Raw genomic sequence first — 23,126 nt, forward strand, 5'->3', positions numbered from 1 at the left:
CTTGCTTTGCTGTTGCTACAGACAAAATAGAAACCCAACTCGGGTTCCAGGAGGAAAAGGAGCAAGTGGAGCAGAAGTCCAGGAAGGTGTCTGACAGCCAGGTAGGGTGGCTTCTTCCAGCAGTTCTGCCAGGAGGCCTTCTCATGGTCTGCCTGGAAACTTGGAGTGCTCTCTGAGGAACTGGCAAGGCTGGGCTGATCTGGTGCGGGCGCTTTACGTTCAGGTGCCTGTGAGCGCCGAGAAGGCGGAAAGCGAAGAGTGCACAGAAAGCTGCGACAGCAAGGAGAAGCCGAGGGTGGAGAAGCAAGAGGAGAGTGAAAAGGCTGAGCCTTCTCCTGAGCCCCTGGTGAAAGGTGAGGAGTCTCTTTGGCTTGGACGAGCACGATGCCCATGCGCGGGCTCCACTCTCAGTTGTGGCTGGGACTTCTGTGGGGCTGTGGCACCCAGCAGTGGCATTGATTTGTGCTGGAGAAGTTCTACAGCTCAAGTCGTGTGGAGCCCAGGGCATGCACCCTAGAAGTCTGGGACGCACTGGCACTCCTGACGGGTGGGCTTCCCCTCTGGTGGGAGGCTCCGGTGCTCGCACCTTGCTTGGGTCTTTTGCTTCTCTGCATTGCAGTGGGAAGCCTGAATATTGCAAGGTCCTGTAGCGATTCCTGAAAAAACAACAGTTCCAGGTTGTAAATTATGAGAAGTGCTCGTTCTGGGGAGTGTTTTCTGTTCCTAATAATATGCTTCTTCAGCTGTCTCAAGGAACAGGGAAAACTAAATACGTTTTCCTGATAAAATGCAGCAGAATATTCTGTTAGAAGGTTTTTTCAAATGCCTTGAACATACAAACAATGTAATAGCTTTACCCCGAAAGGGAAAGTCTATCCAGACAGTAAGTTGTTGTTCCCTGAAGAGCATTTTGCAGTCCAGGCTTTTCTCATGGTCCCCTTCCCTTCTGCAGATGAGGGCATTCAAGAGAAGGAGAAGCCTTTGGAGAAGCCGGAGTTGAACAGCAGCCTGGGGAAAGGGGAGGACAAAGAAGTCAAACCAGGTGAGGCGTGAGGAGGCTTTGGGATGGGCAGCGGTGTGAAGGGCCTCCAAAGCAAGGCAGGTGCCTGGCACGGAGGCGAGGGAGCGTGTCTGCGGGGTGATGGCGAGGACAACCGTTGGCACCCGCAGCAGCGGGTGCTGCCGTCTGGTGATGCTCGGGAGCCACCAGCGGACATAAGACGCCGTTATGGTGGGTGCTGCCTGTACTTGGCTGTGCAAACAGTAGGACCTGCTGAAAGAGGCAGGTGGTCAGCTGCTGTGGAGCAGAGAGCAGGCTGGTGGCTTTTCCAGTGGTGACTTTAGCAGGGAGTTCCTCTGGCAGCTGATGGGGCGAGGAAGACCCCAGTCGGTGTTTTGGCAGAGTACGATTAGACGGGCGCGATTTTTTGTGTTTCCCAAGCAGAGGACGCCAAGGCGGAGGAGAAGGAGCAAAGCGAGGCTCAGCAAAACGGTGACAGAGAGGAAGAGGAGGATGGAAAGAAGGATGACAGAAACATGAACTTCCGATTCATGTTCAACATTGCTGACGGCGGCTTTACAGGTAAGAGTAAGAGCCGAGGCATTGGCTGCTTCTGCAGAGCTTCTACACGGAAGCTCTGAGCCTGCGCAAGAAATGTGAACCACGTGGAAAGGCTGGACGGGATGGTGCTTCGCCTGGCAGCAGGCTGTCTCGGTTTTGCGCTGTCCCCTGGGAGATTTCATTGCTCGCCCTGCCTGATGCGCTGCATGATGTCCTCGGCAGCCCCGCTGGCTGACCCGGCTGTCTCGCTTCTGCTTCCGCAGAGCTGCACACGCTGTGGCAGAACGAGGAGAGGGCTGCCATCTCCTCTGGCAAGATCTACGACATCTGGCACCGCCGACACGACTACTGGCTGTTGGCAGGAATTGTCACGTACCCTTTGACTTGGCGGGAGCGTGCCTCCCGTTGTCGGCTGGCAGGAAGGCGGCGAGGCAGGGGAGGCCTCGGCGGGGTGCGGGAGCTGGGGTGACGGTGCGGTGACGAGCAGGGAGGGGGTTTGGCAACGCGGTGTCGCCGCGGGGCAGCGGGCGTGCTGTTGGCTGGCTGGTTCTTCCCTTGACGCTCCCTCCGCACCAGTCACGGCTATGCCCGCTGGCAGGACATCCAGAACGACCCACGCTACGTGATCCTGAACGAGCCGTTCAAGTCGGAGATACATAAGGGGAACTACCTCGAGATGAAGAACAAGTTCCTTGCCCGGCGGTTCAAGGTGAGTTGCAGGTCCAGGGCTGGTGAGTCCTTACCGTGTGGGGGGGACCAGAGCGGCTCCCCAAAGCCGCCGGGGAGCCCACCAGCGCCTTCTGGGAGCGGAGCAGGGAGCGGTCGTGGGCTTTGTGAGGGGCTTGTGCTTGCCCGAGGAGAGCAGGCACCCGGCAGCCGGGGCTTGGTCCCGGGGAGCTCACGGGCTCTGCAGCACGGTGCATGGGATGGGGCTGGCTGCCCTGGGCTCCTCTCTGTGAGCAGGCCAGGCTGGGTGCTCTGCCCGCTCCCGACACGTGCGATGCTGTGGAAATGCTGCCCAAATCCCCTTCTGGATGCTCTGTGTCTGAACGAGATAAGAAAACACAAGGGCTAAGCCTGTTCCCCCAGGAGTTTCTGGGAGCGAGGCTGGTGGGGAGCAGGGCAGGACAGAGGCTCTGCTGGCGTGAACCGCCTGGGCAGCTGGAGCCTGTGGAGCGGTACCGGTTTACACTGGAGCAGGGGCTGGTCCTGAATCCTTCCCCTCCTGTACCTCCCAGTTGCTGGAGCAGGCCCTGGTGATCGAGGAGCAGCTGCGGAGGGCTGCGTACCTCAACATGACCCAAGACCCCAGTCACCCGGCCATGGCATTGAACGCCCGTCTGGCTGAAGTGGAGTGCCTTGCCGAGAGCCACCAGCATCTCTCCAAAGAGTCCCTGGCTGGGAACAAGCCCGCAAATGCCGTCCTGCACAAGGGTGCGTGCTGGCAGAGGGGGGGGGGGCCGGGAACCTGCCCTAGGGGGGTGGGAAGGGTTTGCCACCCTGACCGTGGGGAAATCCAGCCGGGACGTCATCCCCATCTTGCATTCCCTCAGCCAGGAGCTGCCTGCTCCTCCCCAGCTCGCTTTGCCGGCAAGGGCACCGGGCAGCGGCACACTGCTGCCGCAGCCTGCGGTGATGGGGGTCTGCAGTGCTCTTTGCCATCAGCTCCCTGCTGCTGGAGCTCGCCAGTCCCCATGGCTGGGATGCCGGGGGTCTCCCCCCGGTCTGAGTGCTGCCTTGCTCTGCTCGCAGTGCTGAACCAGCTCGAGGAGCTGCTGAGTGACATGAAGGCTGACGTGACGCGCCTGCCGTCCATGCTGTCCCGCATCCCGCCCGTGGCCGCCCGGCTGCAGATGTCCGAGCGGAGCATCCTCAGCCGCCTGGCCACCCGTGGCGGGGACCCCGCCGTCCAGCAGGTCAGCGGGGATGGGGACAGAGCCCCTGGCCGGGGGGTTGGCGGTGGGACCGAGGTGCAGGTCAGTGGCTCTTCTCCCTCCTTACCTCCCCAGGGCTCCTTCGGCTCCTCCCAGATCTACAACAACAACTTTGGGCCAAATTTCCGAGGTCCTGGGCCGGGTGGGATTGTCAACTACAGCCAGATGCCTCTGGGACCGTACGTGACCGGTAGGTCGGGGTTTCGAGCAGACGCTCCAGGGCAGAGAAATTCAGGGGGCGGATCTGAGCGGGCCAGGAGCGTGGCCAAAGGACGGTGGGCAAGCCAGGCGTTGCCTCTCTCTCATCGCAGATATTTAGCTGTTCCTGCCATGTTCCTCCGCAGCTCCCGTTTCCAGCTGAGGTAAGGCTGCGCTCGCTCCTCTCGGTGTTCCGTTCGCCAGGGCAGACACGCGAGGGGGTGTTGGGGCCATATGTGCCGGTGTCCGGCTGCGGCCTCTGGCTTGAGGAACCGCAGCGGGTACCGGCAGCAGAAGTGGGAGCAGGGAGCAGGATCCTGCGGGGCTGGAGCCCGGCTGACGGGCAGCTCTCCCCTCTCCCCGCAGCAGCCCCCGGGGGCCGCTCCCTGGCCCCCCCAGCCGAAAGCCGCCCTGTCGCTGGAGGAAGGGCAGGGGAAGCGCGACGGCATTGCCTGCGTGGAAGACGAGCTGCCGCCGGCGCTGCCAAGCTCTCCTGCTCCCGCTTCAAGTGTGCTTCAACCGACGCAATTCCCCCCACCGTCGCCGGAGCGGCTGGGACGGGGGTTTCATTTCCGTGTACATTTTTTGCACTTTCTTATTGAAGACTTGAAGGGTTGGTTTGGGCGAGGTGGGCTGAGCTGAGAAGGGAGGGAGAGTCACGGTGTTTATGTCTGGTTTTATTGCCGCCTGTGGGGTGTGAGGGGAGGCTGGCGGGCGCCCTGCTTCCCGGCCGGCTGTGCCGGGGCCGAGTGGGCTCCCGCTGCCGAGCGGGCTCCCGCTGCCGAGCTTCCCCGTACGGTCCATTTCTACGTCCTCGTGGTGTTTGAACACGTGCATGCCTGCTGCCAGCCCCGCTGCCGCAGCCCGCCTGCCCGGCCCCGGCGGGAGCATCGGCGTGCGCCAGCGCGGAGCCCGGTGCTGTCCCAGCAGCGGGGCCGGGGCGAGGCCTGGGGGGTCCGGGCGTGCAGGGCTCCGGGCACACAGGTGGAAGGAGGGGACGGCCGGAGCCGGGACGGGGACACCTGCGAGCGTGGCGACACCGACTGCGCCGCGGTGGTGGCCTCTCGCCGGAGGCTGACGGCAGCTGTAAGCGATGCCCCCGCGTTCCCTTCGTACTCCGTGTGTCCCCGTTTCTGTTCTCTGTGTTTTAATAAATCCTTTCGGAAGGATGCAGCGGCAGCCTGGTGGGGGCGAGCGGCTGGGGGGGGCGAGGGTCCTGCTGCAGGGGGTGCAGGTGGCTGCGCGGGGATTCCGGCTCTCCCACGCACATGGTTAGATGTCAATATGTGCCTATATATATGTAGATATATAGTGTAATTTTTGTATCGGTGCATATACACACATATATGTACATACATCTACATATGTATGTGTATATCTCTACAGATATATAGAGATGTGTACATAGAACTGTAATTTTGAGATACCTGTGCGTGCATGTATATCTTTGTATAAGTATATATAGATAGCAATAGGTATAGATAGATATATATAGCTAAAGGTATAGGTATTTAGGTACAGCTGTATCTATGCAGGGGTGTATATATATATACACACAGCTGCATATTTTTATAGACATGTGCATAGAATGTATTTGTAATTTTAATACGTGTGTGTTCATGTGTATATATATGCTTACGTACATATACAAGTGAATATATAGGGGTGTGGGTATATATATAGGCATAGGTATGGGTAGATAGGCATAGATATGTAGGTATGGATGTATAGATCTACACAGGTGCATATACACATAGCTGTATCTGTGTGTTTATATCTACACACACATACATATGTATTTAATTCTGATATATTTATACGTAAGTAGATATAAATAGATACAGATAAAGGTGTATAGATATAGCTACACATATAGTATACATGTGTGTATACAAAGATCTGTGTAGTTCTATAAAGGTAAGTAGGTATAGATACGGATAAATTGACATATCTGAAGGAGGGTGTGTGTATGTGTACATATGTACACATATCCCCCTCCCCCTATTTATATACATACACACATTTATGGCAGGGATAGAAGTGTGTCTACATCTATAGTGGATAAATGCATACAGATACATGTAGGTATTGGCAAAGGTATGCGTGTTTCTGCACAGAGAGAGAGAGAATACACATAGAGAGATATGTGTAGAGATAGCTATAGCTAAATTCCAAATACGTATATGTCCATGTATATATATATAGGCATATATTTTTATATATAGGTATAGATATGAGTATATATCTATTTGTAATTTTCATATATGTGTGCATATATATACATACTGATATATATGTAGCTATATCAATATATTTACATGGATATGTACACATCTATATATCTACATATATGGGTATACACATATAGCTATATATGGCTGTAGATACATAAATACATGTCTACAGTGTGTGTTTGTATACATATTATATATGTAGTTTTCATAGGTATGCATATATATCTACATACATATAGCTATATATATAAATAGGTATGGGTATCTGCATAAAGACTGGTATAACTATAGGGATAGAGGTAGATCTACATTTATATATACAGCTGTAGATGTACGTGTGTATGCAGATACACACTTGTCACTTAGGTGTGTGCATATATAGGTGCATCTACATGTAAATAGAGCTAAGGTACTTGTGGATCGAGCACTATATCTCCCCACCTGCTTATAGATGCATGCACCCAGGTGTGCAAGATGTCCGTATATCCCTGCGTCTATATGAGTGGGGCTGTACACAGGTGCTCACACACGTGCCCCGCCGTCCCCTCCCTGCAGCAGAGCCCAGCCCTGTCACCCCCCCGTCATCGCCCCATCCCGCCCCCCAGCCCCGGGAGCAGGTACTCCCGTGGGCCTGCAGCCCCCACGGTGCCGGCGCCGCCGCAACGCAGGCAGGGCAGAGGCGAGGGGCCGGGGCGCAGGCTGGGGAACAGCTTCGTGTTGTCGGCCTCGCGGGCGTACAGCACCCGCTCGCACCCCCGCGCCCACCGCCTCCAGCAACGCAGCGGGGGGGCGGGAGCGACGCATGCAACGGGTCCCCGCGCCGCGCGGGCAGCAACCGCTTCGGCTGCGGGCAGGGCAGCTCGAGGCTCGCCCTCACGCGCTCCCCGCCAGCGGCCGTCCCTGCGCTCCAGAGCCACGTCAGGTGGAAGCAGCGCGGCGGGCGGGAGCGCTGGCTCTCGGCGCGTCGGGCTCGCGGTGCAAACCACACTCTCCACTTTGCTCCAACAAAGCGTAAGCAAGCGAACGGGCGGCGAGGGCTGCGCGGCGGGTGGCGCGCTTAGGATCTGTAGTCCTTCTTGCTGTAGGGTTTGTTGCCCAGGATGCTATCGATCTCGTGGACGATGGAAGACGACAGCTTCGGAAGGACCTGCGGGGGACGGGGAACGCCGTTGAGGAGTCAGGATCACGCTGCTGGTGCACGTGGGGGGATGCAGCCGCCGGCAGCACGCAGCCATGCCGCGCTCGCTACCTCGATGCTACAAGCCCCGGCTTGCCGGCTGAGCAACCCAGTTACAGAAAGCTTAGGTCGGGCTCCTCCCCTGCCTTCTCAGCCCGGCAAAGCCTCATGTCTGCCGCTCACGTTCAGATCAAGCAAAAACCCCTAATTTTTTTGTTTGGAGCCAGGTTTGCAACCTCCTTTCCCTCCGCAGCGCGTTAGAGCAGCATGCATTGCAGCACTGCAGCAGCAAAGCATGTGCAGGCAGGCGCTGCCCCGTTCAAGCCCCGTGAGCGGGGTCTGTTCGCTTCCCACTGCGAAGCCGCCCCCGGCGCGCGCTGACCTGTATTGCTCCGATGTTCTCCATCAGCTGGTCGGCGTTGGAGGCACCCAGCAAGACGGAGCTGACGCCCTCGTTGCGCAGGCACCAGGCTGGGGCAGGAGGAAAAGTAGAGCTTGAGCGTGGCTCGGCTGCCCCCGACAGCTCCCCAGTGCCCCCGGCCACCCCCCCAGCCCCTTACCGATGGCGAGCTGGGGCAGGGTGCAGCCCAGGCGCTCAGCGATGGCCTGCAGCTCCTTCAGCTTCGCCTGCTGTCGCCGGCCCTCCTCGCTCAGGATCTTGTCCTTCAGCCACTGGTATCCCTGGGAGGGAGAGAGGGGGCTCAGAGGGGGGGGGTTGTGCTGGGACCCAGCTGTATGGGGACCTTGTGCAGGCAGGGTAGCCCCAAAGCCCTGGGTCGTGGCTCCTGGACCTCCTCCTCCCCCGGCTCTGCCTGTCCCATTGTGACCCCCCCCCACAGCCAGCCTCACCTTCAGCGAGGCACGGGAGTAGGGGGGGATCCCCCCCGTCGTACTTCCCCGAGACGATGCCGCAGGCCAGCGGGGACCAGGTCATGGCTCCGACACCTGAGGGCAGAGCAGAGCGGGGGGGTGATGCTGCTGCCCCCCAGCTGCCCCAGGGACACGTGCTGTGCCCCGCTGGGCTTTGGGGAGCACCGTGCTTTGTGGGGAGGACCCCCACCGCTGTACCTATCTTGTGGAAGAGCTCGGGGAGCTGCACCTCCACCTTCTCCCGCTGGAACATGTGGTACTCAGCCTGCTCGCAGATCGGCGGGATCAGGTTGAACTGCCGGGCCACCGAGTACGCCTCCTGCCAAAGAGCCAGGACCCTCAGTGCCCTGCCACCCCCCCCACCCCCTGCCTTGAGCCCCCCCAGCCAAGCCCCAAGCAGCCACCCCGAAAAATAATTAAGGCTTAAGCGCATCTGCAAGCACTCAGCTCCCGACAGCTGCTGTCTAATTAAATCAGCATCACCAACAGCACCAGGGCTGCTCCACCGCGGCCGCCCCGGGCCCCTACCATGATCTCCATGGAGCTCCAGCGCGAGGTCCCCCAGTACATGGCCATCCCCTGGTTGATGACGTGGGTCATGGCTCGCACCGTCTCTGCCGGGAGGGAAGGGGAGAACGGCAGGCAGGGGTTAGCGGGGCGCCGCGCCAGCAGAAGGGGGCTCGCGCCGTGCCGACGGCTGGCGAGCATCCCGCTCCCCAGCGCCAAGGCGGGAGCTGGGTTGGGTCCAGAGGATGCTTTCAGAGGAGCAGGATAGGGATGGAGGAAGCAGCCACTCGGGACGTGCCAGGGACCACGGCTGACCCTGACATGCTGCCGGCGATGCCGGGGCTCTCCCGGCACAGAGAGCAGCCCGAGGCTCCTGGCACCAGCCCCACACCCCGCAGGGCACCAGCACCGGCGCCACGCTTGGCATCAGGGCGGGAGGGGGACCTGAAGCGTCGCCCGTGTGCCGAGACCCAGGAGAGGGAGGGAAGCCCGGACCCCATGTGCAGGGCGCAGGGGTCTCAGGGGAGCTGGCCCTGAGCCATGCGGGCCAGGGCCAAGCCAAGGCGCGCTCCTGCAGCCAAAGGCGGGCAAGCGGGGAGAGCGAGGGGCACGAGGCTTGCCTGGCCGGCACCGGAACGCACGCCCCAGCATGCTCACAGCTGCCGCAGTGAGGAGAGACCCTGCTGCGGTCCCCAGCACGGCTGCAAAGGGTGCCCTGTGGCGAGGAGGCTGGAGAGCCTCTTTGCTCTTGTCCCCTTTAACTGCCAGATTGTCTGAAGGGGCCAGGGGGGTGTTTTTGTTGTGCTGCTGCTGCTGCCTGTGCATTTTATGGCAGGGTTTGCTCGGGGTGGGAGGGAACGGGATGGAAATCACAGAGGAGTGGGGGTTCTGCCCCAGGAAATGCCACTGGGACACAGGCAGCGGCCCACGGGCAGAGTGCGGGCAGAGAGTACCTTCTACGATGAAAATCCTGGACTTGGAGGAACTAAATGGGTCCCCTGGTGATAAAAGAGAGATTTAGAGAGTGCGCAGTCGGCCGCTGCCAGCGGAGCAGAGCGAGTGGCTTGCCGGGATGGGGTCAGCGACCCCCTGCCGTGCCACCAACCCACCCCTGCCGCAGCCCAAGGAGGGTCCCGGTGCCGGGCTGGGGGCGGCAGAGGCTTAACCGCGGCGTGGGCTGACCATGGCGGTGGAGGAGTGGTTTCTGCTCGGGAAGGGGAAATGCCCTTTAGACAAAAGCCTGGCGCAAACCAACTGCGACGGCAACAAAAGGCGGCAGGGAGGAGCGCGGCACCGTGGCGTGGCACCCACCTTCCATCGGCGTGTTGGGATCGGGCCCGGTTGGCGAACACCACATCCACGTACTCCAGCTGCAGCCGCTCCAGTGACGCCTTCAGACCTGCCGCACCGAGGGGACCGTCAGGCGTGGCAGCACCAGCTGGCGAGGCAGCCGGCGGAGGCACAGCCTGGCGCCGAGGCCGGTAGCACCTGGCAAGCATCCCTACCTTCTATGATGTGCTTTCGGGACAGGCCCCTCTCCGTCTCAGCCCTGGAAAAGGAAAGGTGGGTGAGAGCCTGGCACGCTCCGGCCGCTCTGCCGCGGGGCAGGTGCACTACCTACTTTCCTCCCCAGAAGATTTTGGTGGTGATGACCAGGCTGGACCGTCTGCAGGGAGAAAGAGAGGGTCATCGGCAGCAGCGCCCGCAAAGCCCCGTGCGCATTCATGCCCAGGGCTGCTCCGCTGGCTTTACCCAGCCCATCAGCACCGCCGCGACGGCTTTGCCGCACAGGAATGAAGTCTGGCTTACCTCCACCCTTTCTTCTTGATGATGTTCCCCAGCACCACCTCGGCCCTACAAGAGAATGGGAGGTCAGCTGCTGGCACCCTGGCTGCTGCGGCCATGGGGAGCAGTGGCAGCCGGCAGGGATGGCCCTGGGTCCCCAGCAGACTAAGAGGCAAATGTAGTGGCCATAGGGACACCATTTCCCCCCTCCCTGATGCATGAGCTCGCTGTTTTTAAGTGGGCGCGTGGGCACGCTGCGATGCCTCTGGGGCACCGTGACCCGGGCACAGCCGTGGCTCGCCGTGCCGGGGAGGGTGCACGGCTGCGCCTGTGTGGCACAGGCAGCCCAGAACCGCACGAGCTGTGACCCCTCTGCGAGCAAGCGCTCGCTGCCCCATCCCGCTTTGCAGCCAGCAAACCCGGAGACTCCCAGCACCGCCGCAGTTTGGAGGTGCCGGAGTCCAGGGTGCCTGGTGAGAGGCCCCTTGTGCCGCTGCTGAAGTAGGGTACTTACTTGCCAGCAGCGTAGACTTCTGCCGTGTCAAAGAGATTAATGCCGTTGTCGTAGGCTAAAGTCATCAGCTGCTCTGCCATCTGCGAGGGGAGAGCAGGGAGGGTCGGCAAAGGGGGTGGCCGAGAGCCGGAGCGCAGAGGCACACGCTCGTGAGCGCTGATGAGCTCTGGCACGCCACACGCACCGAAACCAGCGGCCGTGGCTGTGCCGGCCCCATCCGTTCCCCACTTCGCTCGGGAAGGGCTGGGGAGGGACGGGGCAAGGGGGTGCGATCCTTACCTCATCTGTGATTTGCCCTCCAAAAGTCACCCACGTCCCTGCGGAGGAGAGAGGGTGCACGCACAGTGAACACGGTGAGCACCGAACGCTGCCGCCTCGAGCCCCCGGCCACCCGCCCCGACTGCCCTGGCACAGCCCCGGCACGCAGCGGCCACAGTTGGCCCCGCCGCGTGCGGCACGGCGCTCCCAGCATAGCCCGGTCACTTCCTATCACGTTGGAGAAGAAAAAGAGAAAATAATTTGACAACTTCTGGGCCGCTTCTCAAAACCGCCGCTGGGCCAATGGAAAACCCTTTCCTTCCCTTCGCAAAGCATCGCCGGAGCAGGCAAGCGCTGCCCTCGCCAAGGAATGCCGGCAGTGGGCGCAGGACAGAGGAGCTGCCGAGGGGCCACGGCAAACCCCGGCACTTACCCAGGCCCAGGCAGGACACACGCAGCCCCGACTTCCCGAGGTTCCTGGAAGACATAGATCTGTTAGGAAAGCTGCCGGAAAGCCCCAAAATGCCATCTCATGCATCCGCGTGCCACCGAGCATGCCGTCCGCGTGGGCTGGTAGGTGTGGTGGCGATCCCCGGTCCCTGTCTCCATCCCCATCCCCGCCTGGGACTGTCACACAGCGAGGGTCCCCCCGCAACTGATTAAAAAGCCATCCCAGGCTGGGCATGCCGTGGCTCGCTGGCGGCACGGCCGGCACCGGCGCAGTGATGCTGTTTCCCGCACGCAAAATAATTACCGTGCCTAGCAGGGTAATCAAGAGTGGCAGCGGGCAGTGACCTCGTTAAAGTGGCTCCCCATGACGAGGCTGGGGTGTCCGGCTCCCCCGGCAGCGCCGCTGGCATGGGGTGACGGGGCAGGAGCAGGGGGAGACGGCATGCCAGTGGTCAGGCCTGGAGCATCCCACATGTGGCATGAGCTGCGCTCGTTCTCTGCGGTGCGGCATGGGGAAGCACAGGGCTCGCACGGGGAGAGGGTGCTCAGGAGCAAAGTGGTCTTCTGGAGAAATGGAGCACCCCTGAAAATTTGGCCGGCACAAGGAGCTGGAGAACAGCTTTCGGGAAGGGGGCCGGGCTGGCAGACGCCTTCGCCTCGGTGATGGAGAGCCAGTTTCTTGTTAAAAATGACAAAGGCTCGAGAAACGAGCGTTAAAATAAATAAAGTGTAGGTGAGCCGTGGCAGCTCGCCCGCGCGGGTGTCGCGTAGCAACCGGGAGGCACCGCCACCGCCGGCATGGGCACGGGGAGCCGGGCAGGGAGCACCCGTGGTCCGACGGCAGCGGGGAATGGCGGGCCAAGTCAAATCGGGGCATCTCTCCTTCCGCGCCAGCGCATTATTGGCCAACATCTGGAGGCGCGGGCGCTCCCCCCAGCCCTGCGTTATTTTTAGAGCACTTCGTGGTGGGGAGCGGCCGTGGCCTGGCCATGGGGTGGCGACGGCTCAAGCCCCTGCGATGGGAGGTCACGGCGGCATGGGGATGGCACCAGTCCTGTCCTGGCTATCCCAGGCTGCAAGGGCATCACCGGGCTCCTCCTGGGCGGGTGGGCACCAGCAGTACATCGCCGCTTCTGGCTCTCCTGCCTGAAAGCATCTTGACCGGCCGCCCAACGGAGACGCTGCCGGGTACTGGGGGAGGCCAAGCATCCCCCCGCTGCACCGTGGCCTTCCCGCTCCGTTTGCGTGGAGCGTCCCCCTGCACCGCTGTCCCCCCCACAACCACTGGCGGGGACCCCCGAGCCGGTCACCCACTGCCTGGGAGAGGGTGGCCCCCGGCACGCTCCTCCTCCAGATGGGGATGCGACCGCCAAGCCCGAAGGATGCCACCGCGTGTGGCCCCAGTGCTGCCACCGCCACAAGCATTCGGTGTTCGGGAGCCGGAGGGGGCCGCCCCAAATCCCTCCCCAGTGCCCGGGCGAGGGGATTCGGCCGATTTGGACGATGATGGTGGGTGACGGCTGGACTCATCCTCATGCTCTGCCAGCCTGATACGCTTTGCAGCCCAATGCCGGTCACATCTGGGCTGCAGTGAGGGCACGCAGCGGCTGTCAGCTGGACCGTGGCGTGCATGCTCATCCCGGGGGGAGCCCCCAGCCCCACGCTTGGGTGCACGCTCATCTTGGGGGGGGGGGGGAAGCCCCCGGCACTCTGCTCCAGCGCCAGGGACGTGGAGCGTGTTAACCCAGTGGGTGCTGGCCGGGGGGGGGGGGCACAACATGCACACGCCGCCCTTCGTTTCCAAACCCACTGTGGCCAGCCAAGGGCCGAATCCCGGCTTACAGCTCTGCCACGCTTCGCAGGGCGGCGAGGCTCCGGCAGCGCCGTAACCATGCCACGGCAGCCCGGGGATTAACGCGCGCCACGACTCCCAGACCCCCCTGGCTCAGCAGGCTCCGAGGATGCTGCTAATCCTACCCCCCCCCCCACCCCATCCCGCTGGTTTTACGCGAGGCTAGACGAAAGCCGCCCCGAGAGGGGACAGGAGCAAACAGCGAGGAAGACGCCGGAGGCGCACGGTCAGCACTTTTAGCACCGAGAAACCAACGGAGCAGGACTCAAGCCGGGGATTAGGGGAGTGCAGCACAGCCGGTCCCCCCCCCAGGACCCCCCGCCGCCCAGACCTCAGTGAGGAACAGAGAAAGCAGCCGAGCAAACCTGCCCGTCCATCTCCTACCGGTATTTCATCCCCGGCTGCTTGACGCTGGACTCGCTGGAGGAGGGAGCGTTCTGCACCGAGAGCTGCCCCAGGCTGCGGGCCACCATGGCCACCGCCCGGAACTTGCCGCGGGTGCCAAGGCTGGGGCTGCCGGCATTCTGTCGGTTCAACCGGTCCTCCGCGCTCCGGCTCTTGATGCTGTGCTCGGAGCACACAAAGGAGACCTGCATGCTGCTCCGGCGGGCAGCCGCGCCAGCTGCCTAAATTTAGCCGGCGCCCCGGGTGAGGCGGGGAGCTCCTCCCGCGCGCCGCCGCTCCGCCAACGTGACGGTGGGGGGCTGCCAGGCGGCGGGCGCGGAGTTGGCTCCCGTCAGCCCTCCTGCCCTCAATATTTGATGAGCTCAGGAAGCGAGCAAGCGGCGAGCAAGCGGCGCCCGGGCAGGTGGGGGGGGCAAGAAGGGGAACGCCGCTGCGGGTGCCCCCCCAAAGGCACCCCCCGCCGTGGGCAACGCTTCCAGCCCAGGCCCGGTTTGGGGTGCAGCGGGGGGCTGAGACGCTGGGGGCGAAGGGGTCGGCACAGCATCCCTCCGAAACAAAAAATCTCCAGCCAGGAGGGCTCGCACGTTGCCGAATACACGGTTCTGGGGTGAGAACGCAGGCGGCGGCGATGCCGCCGTCTGTCCGGCTCTCCCGGGGGCAGAGGCCGGCGGTTTGCCGAAGCCGGATTGCCCCCCTCGGGGCCGCGGTCTCCAGATTTCACCCAGCATGAGCTAAGCGGATCGGGGCGAAACCCAGCCCCACACCTCCTGCCGAAGGAGGGACGCAAGCCGGCCACGCTACGGTACCGTTTTGCGGCCAGGGCCACATGCCGGCTGCCCTCACCGGCTGTGCCCCCCCACGTAAGGAGCAAGGAGCGGGGCCGGGGCTTTGCTTGCGGCAGAAATTACGCGCGTTCGGCCCCGACCTAATGAGAAATCTTGTAATCTCCTCCGCTTCCCTCTACTGCAAAGCTCCTTAGCCAGGCATGCCCGCTGGCTCTAGTCCCCAGGCAGCGGGGGGGGGGACCCGGCAGCAATCAGCAGCTCCTGGAGAAGGAGAAACCCCAGAGATTTTAGGGGCAGCGGGCACATGCCCCCCTCTCCCCATCAATAGAAGCCTCTCCCCATCAATAAATAACCACCCCATGAATATTAAATGAGCTCTTGCCACCGAGTAAATGTTACCTCTCTCATTGTGAGCAGAGGGGAACCTGACCCACAGCGCGGCACGGCACAGCGTGGCAGGAGCCGGCAGAGCTGCCGGCACCTGGAGGGTGGGGGCAAGGGGCACCCCTGCATTTTCATAGCGGGGAACAGCCGCCGTCCCCAGCCCCAGTGCCCCTGGCCCAAGCCTGAACTGGGTTATTGGGGGTGCCCAGCTCCACGGCCCATCGCCCCACCTGTGCCACTGGGGGAGAGCGGGAAAGGATGCGCTGGGAAAACCAGCCACGTGCCCTCAGAGGAGCCGCGGCTGATGGCTCCGGCTGCCCGGCACGGGCAGGTAACAAGAAGGACAAAAGTCGGCTGAAGTCCTGAGATGCCTCACACCCTGCCTGGGACCCGCATGCAAAATTAATGGAGCGCCCGCTCTGCAATGACCGCTCGTCAGACAGATAAAGCGTTTCTGTAGCTCTTTGCTCCAACCGCCTGATCTTTAAAAGCGCAGAGTGTGTTTGCACTTGCAGCTTCCCAACCGCAAAAGGGAAAATCAAGTCAGAAAATCAAAGCTCACCGAGCAAGCAAGAGGCAACGGCGCTGCCCTGCCGCAGCCTCTCCCGCACGCGCTGCGCAAGATCGCCTTTCCTGCCGAGGACTCCGGCTCTTCCCCACCTCAGCGCGCCACAGGGAAACGGGTGAAAGCTGGGCTTTTCCCCGACAGGGTGTAAAACCAGCACTAAGCACCATCCCCTGCTCTGTCCCCACATCTTGGGCTGGGCGCGCTCGGCCCTCGCCGCCCCAGCAGGTGCTGGCACGCTGCCTTACCTGTACCTCATGCCAGTGGTGCGGGCAGTGCTGTCGGCCAGGGAGAGCCCGTGCATCCGCAGGAACTCCTCCAGCGTCTTCGCCCGCGCTGCCGCCCGCACGTCCCGCAGCCGCCGCAGCTCCAGCCCATCCGCCGGCCGGGGGGCCGGCGGCAGCCCCCACTCGGGGGGGTGCCGGCTGGCCACGCTGCGCAGGCTCTCGCTGTACGTCATGGAGAGCATCGCGCTGCCCGAGCGTGGGCTCTGCAGCCTGGCCTTGCCGTTGACCGCTCAGCGATGCTACGGAAAGAGCTGGGAAAGCGCCCCGCCGCCGCTCACGGGAGAGCCCTGCCCGCGCCACGATGCCGGAGCGGTGGCACCCACCCTCGCGAAGACCTGCGGCGGGTCTGCGACGCGGGGAAGGTAGAGCGGGGACCCCGGCAAAGCCAGTCGCTTCAGCGGAGTAAAGCCTTGGCAGGGGAGCCAAAGAGCAAAGGAAGGCCGAGGGCGGCAGCGCAGCAGGGAAGGGATGCGGCGCTGCCCACGGCTGGGCGGCGATGGGCAGCTGGGGCTGCAGCGGGTGCCTGCCACAGCCACCTCCAGCCCGGCAAGCTGCTGCAGCCTGGCACCTGCCCCGGCTGCGCTGTCTCCCAGCTCGCACCAGCTGGGCTGGCACTGGTTTGCATCCCTGCGAGGGACACGGCGGGCCCCGGGAGCCGGCTGAGCAGCGGCACAAGTGCCACCGGTGAGAAGCCAGCACCACGTGCCGGCGGGCGGGAGAGGTCAGGATGGCAAAGGTGTCCCTGTGTGGCTCCCCGGGGAGGGTGAGCATCCGCAGAGGGGCTGTGGGCACCGGGTGCTCGCCGGTGGCTGCCGTGCCCGCGGCAGGCTGCCGCGACTTGCGCCGCCAGCCGACACCTTCCCTGCAGCCATGGCAGCGACCTCCCAGCCGGTGCGGGCTGCCGAAAATAGCCTGCCGCAGAGCGGGCTTCTCACCCGCTGGAGGTGCTTGCCGCCTCTATGGCTGGGATCTCGTCGGAGGTGGCACCGGCATCGATTTCCCTGCTGCTCTCTGCAGTGACCCTCGCACTTAGTGTCTGAAAGAAGGAGCGGGGACTGGGGCCAGAACTGCGGCACTGGTGCCAAAGTGGCTGCTGGGAGCGCACCGTGCTGTGGCTGTGCCAGCATCAGGCTCCGGCCGGGCTCCCGCTGGTGGTTTTTTCTTTCCCTGTGAAGCTCAAATTTATGGTAGCAGGAGCCAAAAGCAAAGCGCACTCCCATTGAGGTATGACCTCAAGAAAAAAAAAAGAGGAAGAAAACCCAGAAGATACAGAGCAGCAGCTGGCGAGGGGTGACCAAAACCCCGGGGAGCTCCTGCGATACCCAGCGCCGCTGGAGACCCTCCTGCTCTGCAGCAAGGCCTCGGGAGTGCTGGCAGACCCCCCTCCTGCAGCAAAACCAAACTGAACCCCGGCCACCAGCCTCCTCCTCCTGCTGCGCCTCGAAGCTGGAGTCCAGAGCCGGCACCACCGGCACCAGCCCATCTCCACGGCTGGCTGTTTTAATTAGGGCAGCGCCGGTGGCTCCTGCTGGGCACGGGCACAGCACCCGGCAGGACCCTCTCGCCCCTGGTGGGATCCCCTTGCCTGCTAGTGGCCAGGAAAAGTCCGAAACGGCTGCACTGCTGCTCTACAGCTTCACCGCACTGCAATGGAATGGCTGCAGCAAGCGAAGCCGGGGGCTTTGGGCTGGGCTGCTTTGAGGAATGGGGTAGGAATCCACCGGCCCCCCCATTTCGACACCTCCCTGATTTTCAGCTAAGCAATGTTACGAGGCAGCAGAGAGAGTGCGGGGGCAGCGGGTTCGTCCACGGGCCGTTCGTTAGCAGAAATCCTGATGCTGCCTGAGGGACGAGAAGCAGTGGGGGCTGCAGGAGCTGCCGAAGCCCAAGCAGCGCTGTGCCCAAGCGGGAGAGGCAAGGAAGGAGCAGGGATGGGGACGGCATGCAGGCTCTGCAGGGTGACGGGGGAGATCGTTAGCGCGCGTCAGGGACACAACAAGTGGGTGACAGTCGGGTGTGCGGGGTAGCTGCTCAGAAAGGCATCTCTCCAGCCCGGCTTGCCAAGCTGGGAACTTGCTGGCAACCAACAGCCTGCCTAAAACCAAAAAGACCCCAAACCAAAACCTCCCCAAGCCACCAAATCCCGAGTCACCCCACACAGCAAATCCTCCCTGCTGCCCCCGTCCCCGACTCACCCGCGCCCAGGGATGCCGCTCATGGACAGCAAAGCTCTGGGCAACCAGGCTGCCCCGGGGCAGCTATAAGAGATGCGCGGCCGCCGCGTTTTTTTGCATTAGGGGAGTGTCGGCGCTTGGCATCCAAAGCAATTGGCGGCTGCGACGGGCCCCCCCAGAGCCCAGCTTTCTCGCCGTGCTCCATTAGCCCTATTAGGGGATTTTCTTCCTTGCGAAGGGGAGCTAAATTATTCATGGCCGCTTTGCTAAAAGCCCGAGGATGCGCCGCTGCTTTATCAACGCTGGCATCGCTGCCTCCGCCTGCAGCTGACCCTCGCCCTGCGGCGACAGATCCCGCACCACCGGCACACTGGGAGCTGTCGGGGAGCGGAGCCGGTCCCCCGCGGTGGATGCAGCCCTCCCGCAGTCCCCATCGCGGCGGGGTTGGAGCTGGGCTGGGGCAGAACCAAAACTCGGACTTCTCCGGGCCGGAGCCCCAAAACGGGGCTGGGTGACGGACACCGGCGGCAGCTGCCTGCAGGCAAGCTGGTTCCTGCCTGTCGGCCTCGGGAGCCTTTCGCACCAGATGTGTCCAGTGGTTCAGGTGTGCGACTGTGCCTGGCCGGTTTGGCAGCCAAAACCCACCCGTGGCTTGGGCTCGGCAGTGCCGGCAGCGGCACATCGCCGGGACAGGTACGCTCGCAGTGCCGCCAAGCCACCCCGGTGCCGGCCAGCCCCTCCTCCTCCCGCCACCCATGGGGACGGAGCAGGGAGGCCACGGGTCCCTTGGGGGGCATCCCCCCGACCCCGCCGCATCACAGCCTGGCCGGACCCGGTCCGGCACCGCCAAGCTGCTGCGGCCCCGGGAACACCGAAGCGGTTGCTGGTACAGCGTGCCGGGGAAAAGTGCCGGCTTCACTTCAGACGGTAAAAGGGTGTGTGGGGGGGGAACTGTTGCCTTCTGTACCACTTAATGATGCTTCTCTTAATGGAAGGAGCAGCGGAGCGGCTGGCCGGCTTCCTGGAGCTGCCCTTGGGAGAAGCCAGTGGGCTCTTCCCGGCGCAGCATCGGTGCGGGATGCTCCCCCCGAGCCAAGCCAAGCCCTGCATGCCCATGGTGGCTGCCCCCCCAGTAGCCCTCCGGCCGTGCTCCGGCCACGCTCTGCCACTTGGGGACCCCGGCAAGGACGGTCCCCACGTCGCACTGCCAAACCCACGAGCAGGCGAAGACGCGGTGCCGCGCCGGCGATGCCCAGCCTGCACGGAGGGGCCCCTGCACGATGTGCCAGCATCGCCCCGGGCATGGGCCGGGGCTTCGGTCACGTCTGCTTGCCGGGGGGGATTTTGGGGAGGGGGAAGGGCTGGGTTACCTGTAGAACTGGAGCTGGCGCTTGGGGCTCCCGTACCTCGCGCTTCCGACAGCAAAGGGGAGAAAGAAGAAAGATGCCACAAACCCCGTTAGAAAGGTGGAGCGGGACTAAGCGGCAGAGCCGGCGGCCGCAGGAAGGGTCGGTGGTGCCCGCCCGCATCGCAGGCACCGGCACACTCCCCAAAAGTACCCATTCTTCCTGAAACAGGCATCAGCACCAGAAAATGCTGCTGCCACTGCCTCTTTTTTTGCAGTCCTGGAAGGTTTTGCACAAAGCGTGCTGGGGTGGTTTTGGGGGGCCGTGGCCCCGGGTTTGAAGCCCTGCAGAGCCCCCCCCGGTGCCGCCCCGCACCCTTACCTGTAAATCATCCCTGGGGAGCCCGTCTGCCGCAGCGAGAGTCGCGCCGGGGAGTCAGTGGTGGATTCGGGATACATGGAGCCAGCCTGGGCTCCCCGGAGCCGCTTGCCGCCTCACCCCTGCCACAGGGGAAGAGAAAAAAAAAAAGAGGAAGAAACGGGGTTTTTTGGGGCGCGCACATGACGGTGCTTCCTGTTGCAGAAGGCGGCGAGCCGGATGGGCGTGCGGCGCGGGCAGCGGCGTGGGCAGCGGTGCAGGCAGCGGCAGGCAGGGCACAGCAGCCCTGCCAGCCCCAGACCCCAGGGCTCCCACCCTGGCCCACCGCCGATCCCAAACCCATCCCGTCCCTGCCCTGTGCCGCCAACTCCCCAACTTGGTTGCTCTCCCCAAATTCCTGGGGCTCCTGGGAAGGGTAGATCAGGGCTCCCTGCTGCCCACGGGAGGCAAGCAGGGCACGCCATGGGGCAAGCCAGCTGCGGCAGGGAGGCAGCGACCCGTGCCACAGAGGTCTTACGACATCTCAGGAAATGGTGAAGAAACACGGGCCTGAAAAATGAAACGTTTTGCTGGTGTTTAACACTAAAGCAGCCCCCAGAGGGTCCCTCTGCAAGGGACAAGCCAAGGAAAGGACAATAGCTTGGCTCTTCCCGCAGCCCGCACGTGACCGTGTGAGCGGGGCTGTGGGAGCTCTGAGGGAAAGGGGTGCTCACCCCCTGGCACCCCTGACCCTCCCTGTCCCCATCCCCACGCTGGGGGCATCCGACATGACTCCCTAGGGAGCTGCGGTTCCGCTCTCTGTCCCGCAACACTGTCAGCAGTTTCCAGTATCACAGAAAACCACAACACTTCCCTACAAATCTGGGGCTAATTTTTAAATTTAACCCATCTTCCTCTAGGCCCATGAAACCCCATCGTTATGCTGCAAGTCACGAGCCGCTTCTTCCCCCAGATGGGGACTGAGAGCGCTCCAGGCTCCTTCCCCGGCTGCCCTGGGCACAGCGGGAACATGGCCTTGCACAGCATGCTCATGTCCTGGCACGCATCCTGCCTGCATCCCGCATCCCAGCATGGCATGCCTGCATCCTGCATCTCTCCCGCATCCTGCATCCCTCCTGCATCCCGGCCCGGCGCGCCCGCATCCCGGCGCAGCCCCTGCAGCCCACGCAGCCCAATGGCAGCGGCTGCGGCAGCCGAGCCCGTCCCCGCGGTGCCGCCTGCCCGCCCACCGCAGCCCCAGCCCCGCTGCGGCCCCCGGCCCCGCTGCAGCCCCGGTGCAACCCCCCGGTGCAGAGCCCCATCTCCCTCCTCCGCTGAGCGCCGCAGAAACGCGGCTCCCTTGGCCGCAGCCGCACCAGGGCTGGAGATCGGGCAAGCTCAATAAAGCCGGGTGTGTTTTTGAGAGGGCAGGAGGGAGCTGCACCCCCGTGGCCCCGCATCATCGCGCCGCGCACACCGAGCGGGACCCTGTCGAGCCCCCAAAGCCAGCACGGCCCCCCCGGCTTCTCCCGGGGGCTCCCGGTGTCACCTTCGCAGTTCCCCACGGCCCTCGCCTGGCAGCGGGCAGCTGCCTGCAGCAACGCAGGGTCCGCGGCAGCCACCGGCCCCGGGCACCGTCTTGCACGCTCCTTCCAGCCGCTTCGTGCCCGCTCAGCGGCACTTAATTAGCGGCAACATAACGAAGCTGAAGCAAGCCGGGGAGATGCCTGCAGGAGGTACGGCCGGACCCCCCCTGCCCCAGCCGCAGCGGGGCAGCGGTGTGGCTTTCTTGCCTGCGCTGCCACAAGCTGAGACTCAAACTTATTGCAGGGCTTAGGACTGGCTCTGTTTACGCGTCCTGGGGATCTGTGGTGTCATGAGCTCAGCTCTGCGATGAGCTCAGCTCTCCGCAATTTTCAGCGGAGCCCGACGCCCCTCATCCCTGACCCCGTGGTAAAGCTGGGGGGACTGAGCACAGCGGCTGGTAAGTCTCCGGCGGCGTTGGAGAAACTTTGCCAGGAAGCGCTGCTGGACCACGGGGCAGGGCTCCGCACCCCGAGGAGCTGGAGCATCCCGGCTGCCAGGGTCAACCTGCCCCTGCAGGTCCTCCGAGCCAAAGGCGCTGCCGAAAGCCCGGTCCCCTCCGTGCTGGCAGGTTGGTGCTTGCCCGAGACCACTCCTGCACCTTCAGCTTCCTCACGGGAAAACTCGGCCACGAGTCCGCAACCGCAGGAGTTTCTGCAGGGCGATTGCATGGAAAGGGAAGAAAAATGTTTTGTTCTGCGGAATGTGCCTGGGACCTGGGTGCAAGGGTGCCCCGAAAGCTCGTGCTCTCGCCAGGCTCCATCCCTGTCCCCATCCCTGGCCAGCACGACAGGGCAGGAGATTGTGGGCGCTGGGATTCTGAAAGAATTTATGGCCGGGAAGCCCTGGGGAGCCAAAGCTCTGCTGGGCCAGCCTGGGGGATGCCTTGCAGACCACAGCCTCCCAAACGCACCGCTGTCAGAGCAAGAGGAGGTGAAACCGCACACAGAACTAATTTGAATACAGGGGCGAAGCTCCTCACCTATGGCTGGGCCCGAGCCCCCTTTGGGGTGGGGGGAGCTGCGGGACCCCCACCTCGGGCAGCCCAGCATCATTCCCAGCTGCTCAGGTGGGGGATGCAGGGGAGATGGTGCCAAGCATCTCCCCACTCCGGGCATCCGTCCCCGTATTTCTACCCCTTTTTTACCAGGTTTGCAAACACCACCCTCAGCAAACACCCCCCCTGCCACGGGAAAGGTGACTTTAGCACAATTACTCACGCTGCGCTGCTCTGCCTTGCAAATGGCTTTCGACCCGGCACCTCCTGCCGCCGCCGTCACCTCTCTGGTTGTGCCCCGCTCGGGGTCCGTGCACCCCCCACCCGCAGCACCGGCGCTGCAGGGATCCGCAGAGCAGCAGCCCTGCCCCTTCCCTCTGCCCGGGGAAGCCTCTGCTGCAGAGCAGCGTTCGCTCCCCTGGCCCGCCATCGCGGCACGGGCTCCCTCCGACCGCGGCCCGTGGGCTTGGGCATGTTTACAAGCCGGTCATAAAAGACAATGAACAAGGCAGGCATTGGGAAATTTAGCTGCGACACGTGAGGTTGCCCGTGATCGCGCTGTGTGCACCGAAGCGCAGGCACCCGGCGCTGCTCGGCTCCCCAAGTCGATGACACAGCCCAAAACCACACGCGACACGTCAGAGGGGCTTATTGCTCCTTTGCTGTGACATACACCAGCACAAAAGTAACGGGGTCCGTCAGGCCACCAAGCACCCCCGGGTCCCCGATGCGCAGCACCGCCAGCACGCACCCCTTCCCCAGGGAGCCGGCTGGCAGGCTCCCCAACTTGCCGCAGCTGCCAGCCCGGCACGGCCGAGCCACCAACAACCCCAGCGCTGCACCTACCTGGCACCGGTGCTCCAACAGAGATGTGCAGTCAGGAGGCAAAAAAAAAAAAAATG

At 63.0% G+C, this 23,126-nt stretch overlaps 2 protein-coding genes across 14 annotated transcripts in view; one reads left to right on the plus strand and one right to left on the minus strand.

Annotated features, from left to right (window-relative positions):
• The window catches only part of CHD5 (chromodomain helicase DNA binding protein 5), a 32,022-nt gene extending 27,160 nt beyond the window's left edge, over window positions 1-4,862 (plus strand). For 9 of the 13 annotated variants that reach the window (XM_052791851.1, XM_052791855.1, XM_052791856.1 and 6 more), the window contains 11 exons: window positions 22-101; window positions 224-353; window positions 953-1,042; window positions 1,442-1,582; window positions 1,825-1,933; window positions 2,138-2,270; window positions 2,800-2,995; window positions 3,314-3,477; window positions 3,571-3,685; window positions 3,807-3,857; window positions 4,060-4,862. In XM_052791851.1, coding sequence (XP_052647811.1) covers window positions 22-101; window positions 224-353; window positions 953-1,042; window positions 1,442-1,582; window positions 1,825-1,933; window positions 2,138-2,270; window positions 2,800-2,995; window positions 3,314-3,477; window positions 3,571-3,685; window positions 3,807-3,814 — 1,166 coding nt within the window. In that variant the 3' untranslated portion in view covers window positions 3,815-3,857; window positions 4,060-4,862. Of the gene's footprint in view, window positions 1-21; window positions 102-223; window positions 354-952; window positions 1,043-1,441; window positions 1,583-1,824; window positions 1,934-2,137; window positions 2,293-2,799; window positions 2,996-3,313; window positions 3,478-3,570; window positions 3,686-3,806; window positions 3,858-4,059 lie in introns of those variants that run through there. The other 4 variants (XM_052791852.1, XR_008235923.1, XR_008235924.1 and 1 more) reach the window with 4 other exon arrangements.
• A 2,011-nt stretch (window positions 4,863-6,873) lies between these two features.
• Window positions 6,874-16,373, minus strand: KCNAB2 (potassium voltage-gated channel subfamily A regulatory beta subunit 2). Its single transcript, XM_052792112.1, is given in 16 exon segments — window positions 6,874-7,074; window positions 7,487-7,575; window positions 7,665-7,785; window positions 7,954-7,989; window positions 7,991-8,049; window positions 8,173-8,293; window positions 8,503-8,588; window positions 9,793-9,817; window positions 9,819-9,880; window positions 9,987-10,030; window positions 10,103-10,147; window positions 10,291-10,335; window positions 10,781-10,860; window positions 11,060-11,097; window positions 11,472-11,515; window positions 15,728-16,373. Coding segments are annotated over 16 exon segments (1,206 nt in total). The 5' UTR covers window positions 15,949-16,373; the 3' UTR covers window positions 6,874-6,984.
• Window positions 16,374-23,126: the final 6,753 nt, after the last annotated feature.

The sequence above is a fragment of the Harpia harpyja genome, chromosome 7 (genome assembly GCF_026419915.1).
Source record: "Harpia harpyja isolate bHarHar1 chromosome 7, bHarHar1 primary haplotype, whole genome shotgun sequence".
Classification (NCBI taxonomy): domain Eukaryota; kingdom Metazoa; phylum Chordata; class Aves; order Accipitriformes; family Accipitridae; genus Harpia; species Harpia harpyja.